The sequence below is a fragment of the Mytilus californianus genome, unplaced genomic scaffold (assembly GCF_021869535.1).
Source record: "Mytilus californianus isolate M0D057914Y unplaced genomic scaffold, xbMytCali1.0.p SCAF_10, whole genome shotgun sequence".
NCBI classification, from domain to species: domain Eukaryota; kingdom Metazoa; phylum Mollusca; class Bivalvia; order Mytilida; family Mytilidae; genus Mytilus; species Mytilus californianus.
This window is the reverse complement of record NW_026262582.1, coordinates 39,452,491-39,468,195: the sequence shown is the minus strand read 5'-3', so window position 1 is coordinate 39,468,195 and position 15,705 is coordinate 39,452,491. Positions and strand designations below refer to the sequence as shown.

General features: G+C 32.0%; 1 protein-coding gene across 1 annotated transcript; it reads right to left on the bottom strand.

The window, feature by feature from the left end:
* Window positions 1-527: 527 nt before the first annotated feature.
* On the bottom strand, window positions 528-15,628 carry LOC127718079 (uncharacterized). The gene is made up of 7 exons (XM_052223980.1): window positions 15,534-15,628; window positions 14,961-15,052; window positions 12,620-12,659; window positions 11,071-11,385; window positions 6,619-6,728; window positions 5,706-5,916; window positions 528-2,859 (listed from the first exon to the last, which is right to left on the bottom strand). The coding sequence occupies exons 2-7, from the start codon at window positions 15,006-15,008 to the stop codon at window positions 2,726-2,728; spliced, it is 858 nt and encodes a 285-aa protein (XP_052079940.1). The 5' UTR covers window positions 15,009-15,052; window positions 15,534-15,628; the 3' UTR covers window positions 528-2,725.
* Window positions 15,629-15,705: the final 77 nt, after the last annotated feature.

The window sequence follows — 15,705 nt, the reverse complement described above, 5'->3', positions numbered from 1 at the left end:
GGCAATCATATCACATCTTCTTATTTTTAAATTCATGATAAACTATTTATGGGAAAACTGCTGTCGTCTAATAGGAGCGCGATATATATTTGTGATTTTCCCGCCCTAAAAATGTAGGGTTCTTTGACTTTTTTGGTAAATATTTGGGAGGGGGGGTTGTCTACCATACTAAGCGATTTTGCAGAAAATGTCGCAAAATTTTGATTAGAATAAAAAAAATCTCCGGCCCTTGATAATAAATTTTGAGGACAAATTTGTGTTTGCATTAAACTTTATACAGGAGGAAAATATATTAATGTTATAGCGAACAATCACAGATGGTCACGTAAAGGAAACAGATAATAACAGTGGCTTATATAAAGCTGACTATACAGTATGGGATTTAGTCATTGTTGAAGGCCGTACGGTGACCTATAGTTGCTTACATCTACGTCATTTGGTCTCTGGTGGATAGTTGCCTCAAAAGCAATCACACAACATCTTTTAATTTATACAAATATTTTTGTCAAAATGAAGTTAACAAAAAGTGTTATCAACTATTTATTAATACAGTGAAGAAACAATCTGTCGGAGAAGACCGCACTTTTTAATTAAAAAAGAAGGTCAGTTGTTGTAAAGGAGTAGGTTCGAGAAGGCCCTAAAATGGCCACTAATTCTAGCTGAAATTTGAAATTAGGATTTATTGACCAATGTCACAAGGAATCATAGGTAATATAATGACTAGATTGGAAAAACGTTTTTTTTTGTTAAAAATTGATGTTTTTGCGTTCTATTCATGACGTCACAAATAGCACTCATTTTGATTTTCCGCGAAAATTCGATGAAAACGGGTAAATTTACGTTGATTTTTTGGAAAGGAAACACAGAGCGCATGCGTCGACAACAAAGATATTTGAACCTAATGTTTGTTATGACATTTTACATATCTGACTTGAATATTTTGTTTGTCGACGCCTGCGCTCTATGTTTCCTAGGTCTTAATTTCGTTGAAATCCGGACGATTTTGTCCAATTTCGCAAAAATCTCTATTTTTAACCTATTTGGGATGTCAAAATCAAATCTTAAAAATAAAACTCTGGCAAAAATAGTTCTATATATCTTTCTCACATGTCTTTTCATCAACTTAAAACAAATTTTATCCTGAAACACTGAACTTAATAATCGGGGCCAAATTTGGCCCTTACCAAACTTACTCCTTTGCACTTTACTTTAATCTTGTTGCGTTATTGACCAAATTTAATAAGAAATCATACCTCTCCTTTATTAATAATTAATATTTGCTGAAAAATTATTAAAACAGTAAAAATATAAAGATATCGTTGTACCAAACTGATTTCCATTGTCACAGGTACGAATTAAATATAACCCCTTTTAATTGAATCGTGAAATTGTGTAGATCATTCTTAAGTTTTCCTGTCTTTGCTTTTACCTTAAAGTTTATAATACAATTGAACACACACAGATGGACGTTGATACTAGAAAAAAAAAAAACAATAAGTAACTGTAACAATAAAGCGAATCTTCTAAGAGTCTGGATCGCTTACCTGTCAAACTTTTGCTGTTTATCGTTTCCACCAATTTTTTATAGTTTTCCAGAATATAGACAAAATTGAAATTAAAAAAATGGTAATAATTATTTTCAAGAGCAATAACTCCTAGGCCAATTTTAATAATTGTTGACTAATTTGTAGACCTTATTTTGCTGAACATTTACCCTTGTACCATTTTGTTTTATCTATTATAATTTCTGCAAAAAATGCAAAAAAAGTAAATATTTTCTTTAAAGGACAATAACTCTTATAAGTGGTCACTTGACGGTTTCGTAGATCTTATTTTGCTGAACATTTTTGTTCGAAAACTTTAATTCTATATCGTTTCTGCAAATATGTACAAAAGGGCGAACATCATCTTTTAAAGGCAATAACTCCTATATAGATCAATTAACGATTTTGGCCATGTTCACTTATTTGTAGGTCTTATTGGTCTGGCCATTTATACTATATATATAAAGATTATGTATATATGAAACAGTTTTAAAGATAATAACAAAACAAAACGCTAAATTTGCTAAAGATTGACATATCAAGGCCAATATAACTCCAAGTTGGGTTGTTTTTTTCCCCCAAAATTCAAAAGAAGATAGACCTTGTCCTTCTGAGCATTCTAACAAAGACAGTTTTGCTCTAACTGCAGATATAAGCCAAACACTGAATTTAACTCCATATGCTCTAATTCTAAAAATAGTAACTATGCTTGTTGAAACATAAAGAACTCGGAGACTATTTTGAAACAAGATTGCGTAAGGAACATTGAATGAGAGTTTGGTAAAATTTAGCACTATATTTTCAGACGAGAAAATTTTTGAAAAAGTTTAAAAAGACGAATGAACGGACGACGATGACTCACGGCAAGTGATGAGCTATAAAATTATAACGTGTCTACATTTATGTACGGATGGAGTATGAATGCTCCAATTTTTGACAAATTGATAATCTATTAATTGCATCAGATCTTACAAGAGTACTTTTAAAGTAGTTAACAAGTTTAAATCATATATTAAATGTTACATGTGCTTTTTAAGTAAAAGCATTACTATATTTTGAAATCCATTTATGTTCATGGTATTATATGAGTCTTATACCAATAAATAAATGTTATATTTAAATGGTAACTCAATCTGGTTCACTGTAAACAAAATGTCAATTTGAAAAACCTGCATAGATTATTACATTCCTATCCGATCACATTCCTTGATGACAATGCCTAGAATAAAACCACCAACAACCACTACTGTTATTACTACAAATATCGCACGTCCAAAGAGTCCAACAGTCTGGTCTTTTTCTTGTTCCTGAAGTCCTAAACATAAGTATGATTCATTAGAATAATGTACAAATGTATCCTTATTGAAATGTATAAACAATAATAAGTATCGTACAATCTGATTAAAATACAGATTATTCTGGAACATCGTTCATCATTTTAATATTTTGTTTTATTATATTCTAACTCAGTTTATATGTTCCTGACCTAGGAGGATTATACATCATAAAACCATGTAGAAACCTCAAAGTACCGTTAATACCATTACTGGTACTGTTCCCTTTTTCAGACGTATCTAATGCAGAACTGCAAGGAACAGAAAGTATTCTCGGACAGACGTCATCTCGGACACAATTTGTGAGTTACTTTTATTCTATTATATTTGATGCTTTCAAACCGTTTATCCGTGTTATACTAGAAATTTACCTGTTCTATAAGTGCAAATTTATATCGTATTCAACGGACTGTGTTTTCCTTTATATCTGACGTTTATCATAACATTTATACAACACATTGTAGAATTGTAATTTAATATGTATTTTTCAGTTCTTTTGCCATTTGTTAAATTGGATTAAGGAATAAACATCAGCACCTGATAGTCTTGTTCTGTCTTGACCCATTTGTCGGTTAATCTTACTGGATAACACAGTAAAGAGCCTACAATTTGTCTGCCTGTTATGTCTCACAGATTACGCCACTCCACGTCAGTTAAACGGCTACAACCTTCCTGTTATGCCCTACAAGTAAACGCTATGCCTAGGCGTACAGTAAATTGACAACAACCTGTCAACACGTATCCTGGCAAGCAAATACAACGAGGAATCGGTCGTGAATGCTACTTTACACTACGTAACACAGCTTGTGCATGTGGCAGTAAACGAACAACGTTGAACCAACTTTAGTGACAGTTTCTTTTAATCTAACTATCCGTTGGTTGATTAAAAAATCTGGATTCTGATCACGCAGAACGCCAAGTCGTCCAGAAAAAGAACTCCAAACAGGAGCAGAATTTCAATGGACAGCCTGTTGAAAATCCGTCTGATATCGCACATTTGGATGAAAATCCTGAGACTAGGCGAATATATGAACTCACGGAGAAATTAAGGAAGCCAACACAGAAAAACGCCAGGAGCTAGAGGCCCTCTTGTCAGATTTAGAGTTCCAGTTATTTAAAGTGGCTATGCTTTCTAACGAGCTCCAGAAACTGATCACAACACAGGAAAAAATGGTACAAGCCTATACTGATTATCGCAGGCTCACGAATACCTGAAATGCATGTAGATTTTAATAAGATATTCGACTAACTAAAGCAAACCTGGTAATGGGAACCCTACATGAGCATCGTTTCGCTCTGACACAGGTTAAGTAAAAAAAACCCAAAGAAATCAAAGAGCAACAGAAAGGCAGAAAGCGGAAGCGCAAACGTCTTTAATTTGTCTAGCTTAACACAAAGAGTAACAGCAGCTGTAGACAAAAAGGGCCGTGTCATGGAGTACGACGACAGTAAAGCGTTGGGCGATATTTCTGACGATACTGAAGACGCGATCCTACGTGTACAAACTTTCGTCTATAAACATGTTATACAGCGACAGACCTACATGATACAAACAAACTCCTGTTGTAATTGAAAGTCACGAACCACCAGAATTTGTGCCATCTGAGGTTTTAAAATTGTCGTCACAAGCACCTGCTATCTAACCTGCAGATGCTAGGGCACTAAACGTTACTTTTTTCCCAAATCTAGGAACGGTAAAGGGCAAACAAAACAGGACGTTTCAGAGGAGATCCCTGTTGCACATCAATCAACAACCGTGATATAAACTTCAATCGGTACAGGAAATAACAACCAATATATCAACCCGACAAGGGAGATAACATGATTTCTTCTACGTTAGGACCTACCATACTGCCGGTTAACAAACTTAACGACGGGGCTGAATCTTTCTACACACGAACACCGAGTTTCAAGAACATCATAGACGAGTTACAAATTTCAGACTCGGAACAAATAGACCCACAGATTAAGTGGCTTTGACCAGCTAGAGTCTGCCAGACATACCATTAGTATAAGGGCATCGAACGCCAACAACCCAACTAGAGGCATACACAGATTATGACAGAGGCTTGACGAGCGGTATGGTGCTCCACAAACGTTGGAGGCATCTCTTTGTTATTAACTTGTCAACTTCCAAAAAATTAATAACAAGGACAACACTTCTTTATGAATTGTCTGATATTCAATTGTAGCAAAATTGCCTAATGGATTCCAAACAAAGTGTATAACAAGAGCTTCAAGATATAAGTTAAAAACGAAGTTTCCTTTCCGCCATTCAGAGAATTATCTGCAATTTTCAGAAAAATAAGCAAGATCCAGAACTATCCTGGATTGAACTTCGAGTTGGAAGTTGCACAAAAGTTGTTGCGTCAAGGTTCACACCTCAGACGTACTCTGAAATCAACGTCTATAAGACGACAGTTGAACAGCAACTTGGAGACTGCAATCAACAACAACGACACATGTTTTTGATCTAGATACAACAATAATGACTGTGTCCATGTTTGGTTAAATTTGGCTGTGTAGTTTCAGAGGAGAAGATTTTTGTAAAATCTAACGAACGACGGACGCCAAGTGGTGATAAATGATTTTTTGACTTAACAACATACATTCGCGTACTATCAATAGAAAAGAAAGGATATGGAGTATCCATTCATGACAAAAAATCATTATGTGCACAGCAAAAAATAAATAACACAAAATGCAAAGGAACAGCGCTGTTATTGCTGTTCTTCATCACACAATGATGCTTTCAACAATGAGCAAAACAACCCTGTAAATTCAGTTTACATAAACTTAACTTTTACAATATAAAAATCAAACATACCTTGTTTTGCTTGGTGTTCAAGCTCAAGACAAACATCGTTCGCTGTTTCAAAACGCTGTTTGATCGTCTTTGTTCCGATGCAGCAGTCCAGTTCGAACGGATGATGAATGCATTCTTTCGAGACGTGATGATACTTCAGGCTGATTTCAACTTTGTAAAATACATCACTTCGAACGGAACTTATGTTCAACAATTTCGTTATATTTTTACCCTATTAATACAATTAGTAGAATTATTATTCTTTTAAAAACAGTTTTCTCACACGAGTGGCCGTGTTTCAACTTAACATATTATGAGAACATGACACAAAATTACATATTACAAAAATAATGTTTATAAAACGTTCAAACGAAAGAAAGTTTCCTTTAAGTTAAAAAATTGATACACTGTAACGATCAACCAATTCATGAAGTAGACAAACGAAATTGTAAAGTGATGATTCCATACTATTCTTTTCAAAACCTATGCAGGGGGAGAATATGTCTTTCGATGTCTTTGGGTTTCTGTCTCACTGAATATAATTTTTTTTATCCACATAATAATCTGTTTCAGAAACTGTGTTTTGTTATTATATCGAAACGTTTTTCTTACTAGTAGAAGTAAAATTCTTTTAAAATAACATCTGCCTCCACGCACAGTATTTACGTAAAACTAGCACTTTTAATAGTGAGTGTGGGAGTACAAGAATAATTAATTCAATGACTAATAATTCCAATGTCATTAAAAAATCATATCTGAAACAAAAACATAATCATCGTTTCGAAATCTCAAAGACTTTTGGTAATTTGATTGTTTGTTTATCAAAGTTCCATTTCCACAGTTTAGCTCTTTGTTACCCAAACATAACATTTTCGTGTAAGATTTTGTTTTCATTTGTTTTTGTTTTTAATTTTATGGTGATTATACAACATACCCCGATAGACGCTCTGCAAGCAGGAAATGGAAACACTTTTTCAAATTTCATTAAAAATAATATATGGTCGTCATCTTGCTTGAAAATAGTATCGTTGCTGCTTGGATGGTCTGGAAATATGATTTTCAATGTCATTTCAATGCAATGCAACTGATATTTTTACAAAGATTAAAAGAGTCAACATTGTGTTCCATATGTAAAATTTTCAAAAGTGTACACACATATTTTGTTAATTTCAGTCACGCCGATACGTATTTTAACTGTTACCTGCTCTCATCCTTAAACGCAATAAATATATATGACGATTGTGGTATGATGTGCTTACCCTGAAAAAATATCTTTCCAAATACAAATTGTCTTTATTGTTTATGTATTGTTTGAGGCACGGATCTAGTAAAAACATTCCATTGATGGAGCTCCATATTATGATTTCAGTATATTGCTTAATAACTTTGGACCCTTTAAAATATTTCAGGACCTCGATAGTTCGATTTTAGGATGTCTATAAATAATTACGGAATTCCTTGAGGAAGTACACCACTTATTCATGGCCCCATTGCTTTCTATGTTAAATTCCTCAATTACAAGCAGACACAGCTCTTTTGTTTCAAGTTCAAATAAAGTGACAATCATTGCATGTCAAAGCAACACTTTATGGTGTCTTGTACTGGAAAAATCAACATACCGTTAATGGCATATAAGAAAGAACTGGTTCCCGGAACTTCGGATGTACCAAAACAGGTACTTCAGATCTGATATACAGGCAAAAAGTACCCTCTTTATAAAATTTGGTGCAGTTTTTTTAATATTCAAAATTATAAGTCAAAAAGTGTTCTACAATGATCACCAGTCATTCAGCTTTCATTTGATACCAACAATACCGAAATATTCTACATATTTTGAAAGTTACACTCATGCGTAGGAACTATTTTGTGTTAAATATGTACTACTTTCTGGTATGTGCTTTCTGGCCGGGCCGAATTAGTGGTGTTACACCTATAACAGAACCAAACTTGCTATACTGACATCAGCATCACTTTATTTCATTCTATGATCTATTTCAAGCAATAAAAAACACATAAAGCTTAAGTCTAAATACTATTTTCCTAATTTTTAGCTCAAATTGGACTGGTAGTAACATATAGGTTATTCAAAGAAAACTGCATATGGATATTATAAATGGCCAATATACTTATTTTATTCTCAATAGCATTGTTTTATTTAATAATTTCTGTTAGGAAAACAATGTGCTTACCGATAGTCATTTTCACCAGAGTTTGTTCATTTAATAAAAATATATTAGACCAAACCTAAGACATAATTGAGAAAATTGTCCCCCCTTTTTTCTTCAAATTGGAAAAGGGACATTTTTGGTATAAACCATACTTCTGTGGTACAACATAGATTATAAAGAGCAATTTGTATTTTTTTCAGCTGGATAACCTGCTAAACTGGTTCAAAATTGCATGTACAGTGAGATTTTGGAATTCGTATATGAGTATATACCAATTGCCTAGATTGTAAACGGCTATCATAAGAAAACCAATAAAACTTGAAAAATCATAGGATTATTTGTCCAAGAGCTATTTTTTTACTATAAACAAGTCATTATATACATGTTCTATTGATTGCAATCCCAAGTAAAGGCTAAAATACCTGATTATGTCAATTTAAGAGCTGAAATTTCCCGTAAACAGAATTGTTCATCCAAAATAGATGATTAAACATGTTTACTTTCATCAAATATGACTTATTTTCATTGGAATAGGTACAACTTCTAAAAATTGAATTTCTGATGATTCTCTGTAATAGGAAGTACACCACTTATTCATAGCCCCATTGCTTTCTATGTTAAATTCCTCAATTACAAGCAGACACAGCTCTTTTGTTTAAAGTTCAAATAAAGTGACAATCATTGCATGTCAATGCAACACTTTATGGTGTCTTGTACTGGAAAAATCAACATACCTTTAATGGCATATAAGAAAGAACTGGTTCCCGGAACTTCGGATGTACCAAAACAGGTACTTCAGATCTGACATACAGGCAAAAAGTACCCTCTTTATAAAATTTGGTGCAGTTTTTTTAATATTCAAAATTATAAGTCAAAAAGTGTTCTACAATGATCACCAGTCATTCAGCTTTCATTTGATACCAACACTACCGAAATATTCTACATATTTTGAAAGTAACACTCATGCGTAGGAACTATTTTGTGTTAAATATGTACTACTTTCTGGTATGTGCTTTCTGGCCGGGCCGAATTAGTGGTGTTACACCTTGAATATTTAAGGACCTCCACAATTTGATTTCAGGACCTGCATTATTCTATCTCAGGTTATCATGAAATATCACAGGACCTCAAAAAATCCATTTCAGGATATCCTGAAATATTTCAAAAACTACACAAATAATTGTTTAGAATATATTCTATTTCAGAACATCAACAATCCAATTTTAGGATACATGTATCATTAAATATTTTTCAAAACCCAACAATTATTACAGGATACCCAAATTCGTAGAATATCCATACACATGTTTGAATTATAAGCTTGAAGAGATTGTCGAACATAAGTATTTATAATTGCCGACCATCAATTCATATCAAAGAATTTGTTCAAATATTTGTTCTCTATTCAATTACATAAGCAAGATGTATCTATAAAAATGCATGCTTATAACGATATCCTTTCCATAAAGGTTATGTTTGCATAATATTCAGTGAAAAATGCTTTGAGCAAACACTCTTATGTAGAAATGTTTATTGTTTAATTACTTTGTGGTAAATGTAATATATCAAGATCTCCTAAAATAAAATAATTGTGACTAAATCCGTGTCTCATAGATATGCCCTTAGATTCAGATTTCGTATCGTGAATATATCGGATACAACCATATTAATCTTGAAGGCAATAATGTTTAGCATAAGCCTTCTTTATGTGCATTACCAAAGTCAGGCGCTTTAATGCAGCGTTTGTCGTTGAGAGATGTCTATCATATTTGTTTTCAGTTTGTTGTTCTGCACATAAATCAGGCCGTTGGTTTTCCGGTTTGGATTGATATACATTTTGTCATGTTGGGGCTTTTTATAGAGTACTTTACGATACGGCCTTACGGAGACATATAGTTGTTTACAACTACGTTATTATATAAGAGGAATACTGTTCACTTAAGGTAGATTCATGGTATACCGCCATCTTGGATTGTACAATTGCAGTACACAATCGGTCTAGATCTTCGCCCAAATCTGCAAATTTGGAGACAGATAGGCAATTTATAGGTTAGACTGTTTATTTAATGAAAGAAAACTTGGTGATTTAAGGCATAATTAAAAATGTTTAAATAAATACCAAATAATTGTGTTTTTAGAATCATTTTTTCAACTTGGCCATTTAAGAGGAGATAACTCTTTTAGTAAAAAAATTATACTGGACTGATAGGGAAATTTTGATTTTTTACTTGTAGCAAGAAAACAAGTTCGGTGACACCATTTTTTCTTTTTATTTTCTTAAAGCATATTATAAAACCTATCTTCTCATATTTTATTTCAAAATTCTATCTCATAGATTTCTTTTTATGCACAAAAATGTGTTTTTTAATGAACAATCTAAGCAAATTTGTGCAATTTCGTACGACCCGTAGCTTGAAAAATAGCAGGGTGACCCATACTTTTTATTATATTTTTGGAAAAAGCATAGGAAAAACTTGATTTTGGCAAAGTATAAAAAAAAATTCTATCTGAGGAAATATATACCTATGATCTACCTTAAGATATAACTTATTGTAAGCTTGGCCTTCGTTAAACGTAAATTTTACTGTCGCAAATTGGGTTAACCTAACTAGCGACGTGTAGTGGAGCTAGGTAAACGGATATTTGTGACAATAAAATCAAGTTGTACGAAGGCCAAGCTTAAAATACAATACAGTTATCTCTATTCTAATGCTACATATTAAAAAAAAATCCATTTTAGTAAATATTTGGACTTTAAAACGCGAAACTGTTACATCGTCTTTGGCATATAACAAAGTGAGGTCAAAAGTTTACTCCCGAAGTCAAACATAAGCACCAGACGTATTTATACTCTTCGTAAATTGTTAAAATATTGACAAAAAGAAAATTGTGTGACCTTTTTGTTTATATTTTGAGAAATTACATCCCAAAAATTTAGAAATTCAAAATGGTGGCTTTCTTTAGATTATGGACTGGTAGAACGTGAAATCTAACCCTTCAAAATATTGTAAACGTCCAATGAAAATTATCGTTCTTAACGAATTGCATTAGAATATGAGTTTAGGTATGACGAAGTATAAAACTGTGTCGTCGTGTAAATAGTAAATAGTAAAATACAATTTAGAGCTTCATTTTTTTTTTTATATCAAATTGAAAATATTAATATGAAGAGAAATAACATGAGATTGAACATACACCAATTTTGCAGAGATACTTACATTCGAAATTTTCCACGGTCATATTCAAAACTTTCTTGTACGTATGAAAGCCATGTTGGCATGTATACGGCACGTTCACGTCACCAGATTCTAATGACGTTATAGTTAAAATTGAGGTTCGTTTTGCCTCGTCTAACTTTTCTGAATATTTTGTATCGTTTACAGTCTTGCCATTTACCACCAATACTTTAATGTTGTCTCCTTTACTCCAATGTCTGTGGTTGTTGAGTGTTGTATTATCATCCAGGTTACAATGTAATTCTATATCTTTTCCAAACACTGCTGGTTTAGTGGCCAAGCTCCATGATACCGAACCTGTAATAAAAAAGTATTAATAAACTACTATTTCCCTAGAAGATTTTATTTTTGAATATCTATGTCCCAAATCTGTTATCTATATTTTAATATATCAAATTTACATGATTTTAATGAATTCTATAAAATTACAAGTCAGGCGCTTCAAGTGTTGATATCTTAGTGATCAAGTTTAAATTATTATTTATCCTTTAGGAAACATAATGTTTAGGTTGATCTTGGATAATCTTTGATACATTTAAATTTATTTGCCGGGCTCTGTAAATGTCATGTACTTACGGGTTTATACTTGCATGATCAATACGACGGGTGCCACGTATTGAACTGGATCTGCTCTTCCTTTCAAGTCACCTGAGATCACCCCGGTTTAAGGTGGGGCTTGTGTTGCTCAGTCTTTAGTTTTATATGCTGTGTTTTTTATACTGTTATTTGTCTTTTGATCGTTTTGATTTCTTGCCATGACATTTTCAGTTTGTTTTCTACTTATGAGTTTGAATATCCCTTAGGTATCTTTTGCCTCTCCTTTGTATTGTCGAGTTGCTGTCTCATTGATAATAACTTACATCTATTCAGTTTAGTTGTATGATAAGATTTTACGTAAAAAATCCCGTACATACTGTGTAAATGAGTAGAGGCAGTAACCCAAAAAACGGCCCTGATAAGGTGTATTTTTTAAATTCTAATGTGTATGTATTATTTTTGAAAGTATAATAGGAAAAATTGTATATTTGCTTCATATATATAAATATATAAGTCTGAAAGAGTAAAAAGATTTCATTTTAGTCCTTTTTATCAAAAAATGTCACCTTTTTCGACATTTTTTCATGATTTTATATGTGTCGCCATCCCTCGATCATTGAAACTTTGATTGAAAAGTCAAGAATATTGTATGTAAAAAATACTTCAGCAAAAATATTGTGGACGAGGGCTGGCGCCACTGTTAATATTTCGGAAAACTGTCATAAATGATGCCCAATTATGCAAACAATCGTTCTTACGTAATTCTTATATATTTGTGGCGTCATAAAGACACAACTAGTGACGCAATTGTTGAAAATCTTTTTTAACACTTAAACACAAGATTTTATCAAATCTTCACAGCATTAGCGCAGTTAGAAATTTTCAGATTTTTAGGGCCAAAGTTTTGAGTTAGTGAATCAACACCTTTAAATTAATGAATGAAAAAATAAATATGATCATATGTTAAGTCGAATAAAATGTTGTCATTACTCACCATTGGATAATTCTATAATACTCAGTAGCAATAGAAATATCTGTTCAAATAGAAATTGGCAATACATTAGCCGTCAAACAATATCTTTCTATAAGACATATATTGAAAGCATAATTTATTCTTACGCTCCAGCATAGGCTTTATGCCATTTGATAGTATAGAACCAACATAAGTGATACTTTGTTTTATCAATATGTAAGAACATTCGTTGTTCATATCTATAAATAGTAAGACAGTTACATGTAGAAAACTCTGTTTGGAGAGACTATCAAACTGTTGTCACTAGCTCAAGAACAATTAGAAGCAAAATAGCAAATGAGATCGGTGTGTTTTAAGTTCAGGCAATAGGTTTAAAATGCCTTTCTAATTAATTATTCATTAAAACAGGTCAATTTTATGTTTTGATAATTCTTAGGGATTTTCAATTTATTTCTTTAAATCATGTGAACATCCGAAAAGTGTCCTTTTTCATTTGTCTAAAGGACTTAACCAGAAAATGTTAAATCTATGTTGCATATCAGCCGCTTTTGTTTTTATGTTTTTTGTTGAAGACTTTCTGGTTGAGTTAAATAACCAGAGCATTGACATGTTCCAGTATCAGTAGGCTAGTATAGATGGTGCACGAGAAATTTGTTACCAATATCGTATCATAATCAATACAAATACTGTGCTTCGACCTCCCTCAGACGGCAAAGTTTCGAAGAACATCCTTCAGTGCTATTAAGATTGGATAATTAAGAAGTGTAAAACTTTGTTAATTGTCATTTGTGCAACCAATAAAAATAAATGAATATAAAGTTCCACACACGGCGAAACCTGAGGAAACAAATAACAACCATTTAAATTGGTGTACATATTCAATATGTGTGGAATCGATGTGAACAATTTGAGTTATATTGAAGGAAAACTGTTGGAGTTATGAATGAACCAAAAATAGATACCCTTTATAGGATAAATTGACAAAAAATTATTAAGTCTACCCGTTAGAATAACATCAACATTTTTATTAATACTCAACTAGATGCGCATTACGAAAATGAATGTCTCTTCAGTAATACCCGAGGCTAAAATATTTTGAGAGTCCAAAACCAAATGCAAACATTCAACTGCATATAAAGCACAAGAAACTCGATGCAAATAATAAAAGATGCAAACACCAATCTGTGTGTAATCACTTTGCAATTGATATTTATGTTGAAAACATAATTATTGGAGTTATGTTATAGATAATGCATATGGTTTCTGGTCAAGATGTGTTATACGACTAGACAAACCTTACACTATGCATTATCTGACTTGTATACTGTAACAAAAATATTTTTTTTCTGCAAAGATTTGCTGAAAATTATATCTCATTTTACCGATCAATGAAAAGTAGGATATTCTGTTCTACTGCTGTTATGTACACACACGACAAATTACTCAATTACAAGGTGAAATAAAACTCACTGATCGATATATAAACGCTTATAATCACTGTCTAGTTCATTAAAAACAGTTACTGTAAATGATTGAAGCGAGAAACAAATAAAGTGTTACGGTGTATGAAAAATACAAGTCACGTGGTTAGTAATTTATTACATTAACTTTAGAAAAGGGGGTCCTATTTTGTTTCTTTTTTCTTTTTTCATGACATTTTTACGCAGAAAAGCAGATATTTTTTAACATTTTTAAACGAACTATTCGGAATAATTGTTTAATCTCTTATCTGGTAATACATTTTATGTCTTCGAATATTTAGAAATAAGATAAAATATTAACCCCCCCCCCCCCAAAAAAAAATAAATATTAGTAATTTGATAGTATAAAAGAAAATGTAATATTTACAACTGTAAAAATTCCCGAACTTGCACGAAGAGAGCACAAACTCGTAATGCTTAAATAATACGAAAAACGGACATCCATGGTTGTGAATCAACAAGATTGTTTTCTTCTGGTCTTTTATTAATCCTACACATAAAGGTTATAACATTTGGTTTGTTTTAAAAACGTATGGCAAACTTTTCCATTATTAAATCTATCTCACATAATATCCCTTTATAGTACCGATAAATTAAAAAAACTCATTATTTGTTTCTGAAATTGAACGACGTATTTTTGGGATATTTTACTCTAATAACGGAGTAAAGGATTGTTAATGCCTAAACCTTTGAAGACTATAAAGATGGGAAATTGTACTATAAAACCACAATTGGCAACAACACACGGTTACTATCAAATGAATTAAATGTTTAAAAAAACTGAAGCTTTCATTTTAATCAGGAAAAATAATGATCTAACACAGGTCATTATTTATGTAACATCATTACATATATAAAACAATTTATAACCAACGACTTACCGTTTGAAAATTTGCAAATCGCTTTTTATCTATTTGTTTGAAAACCATTCTTCTCTCTTCTTTTCTTGCTTGTTGGGTTTCTTTCTTGGTGCCTTTATAAACGATAGAATACTTGATGTACAACTAATAGGGTCTTTTTTCCCATCTAGAAACTACATACTTTATACAGTTATATACCTTCTTCATATCATATAGAGAGTAAATATAAAAGGTTCAAGTTTTAAGGTGGTACCTAACACTACAGGGAGATAACTCTGTAAAAATCAGCTAAACGTTTTAATTACGTTGTTTTGTTAAGGAAATATTAAGCTTTTCAATGATCAAAATTGGTGTTTATCAAACTGCTATATAACCAATGAAATTTTTCTGATAAAGTGGTTGGTTCAAATTTTTTGAAATTTTTATATTTTTGTCAAAGGGTCAAAGTAAACATTTTGTCAAAATTTTATGAAAATTAAACGAGCCAAATTAATATTAGTCAAGGTGTTGGGTACCACCTTAACAGAAGCCGAATTTTTCATGATGCTCATAAGTTATTATGATATATGATAAGTTTATAATGATTTTACTTACTTTAAGAAGAAATAATTTCTATTAAACTCATAAATCAGTAAAACGTAACTTTGAATGAGTGTCTATCTATATAAGATACTTAGAAAGATTTAAATCTTTAATTTTTGGAATCAGAGGATTGTAAACCTATTCTATATGATACGTAGATAAAACGTTTTTTTGTTATATAACA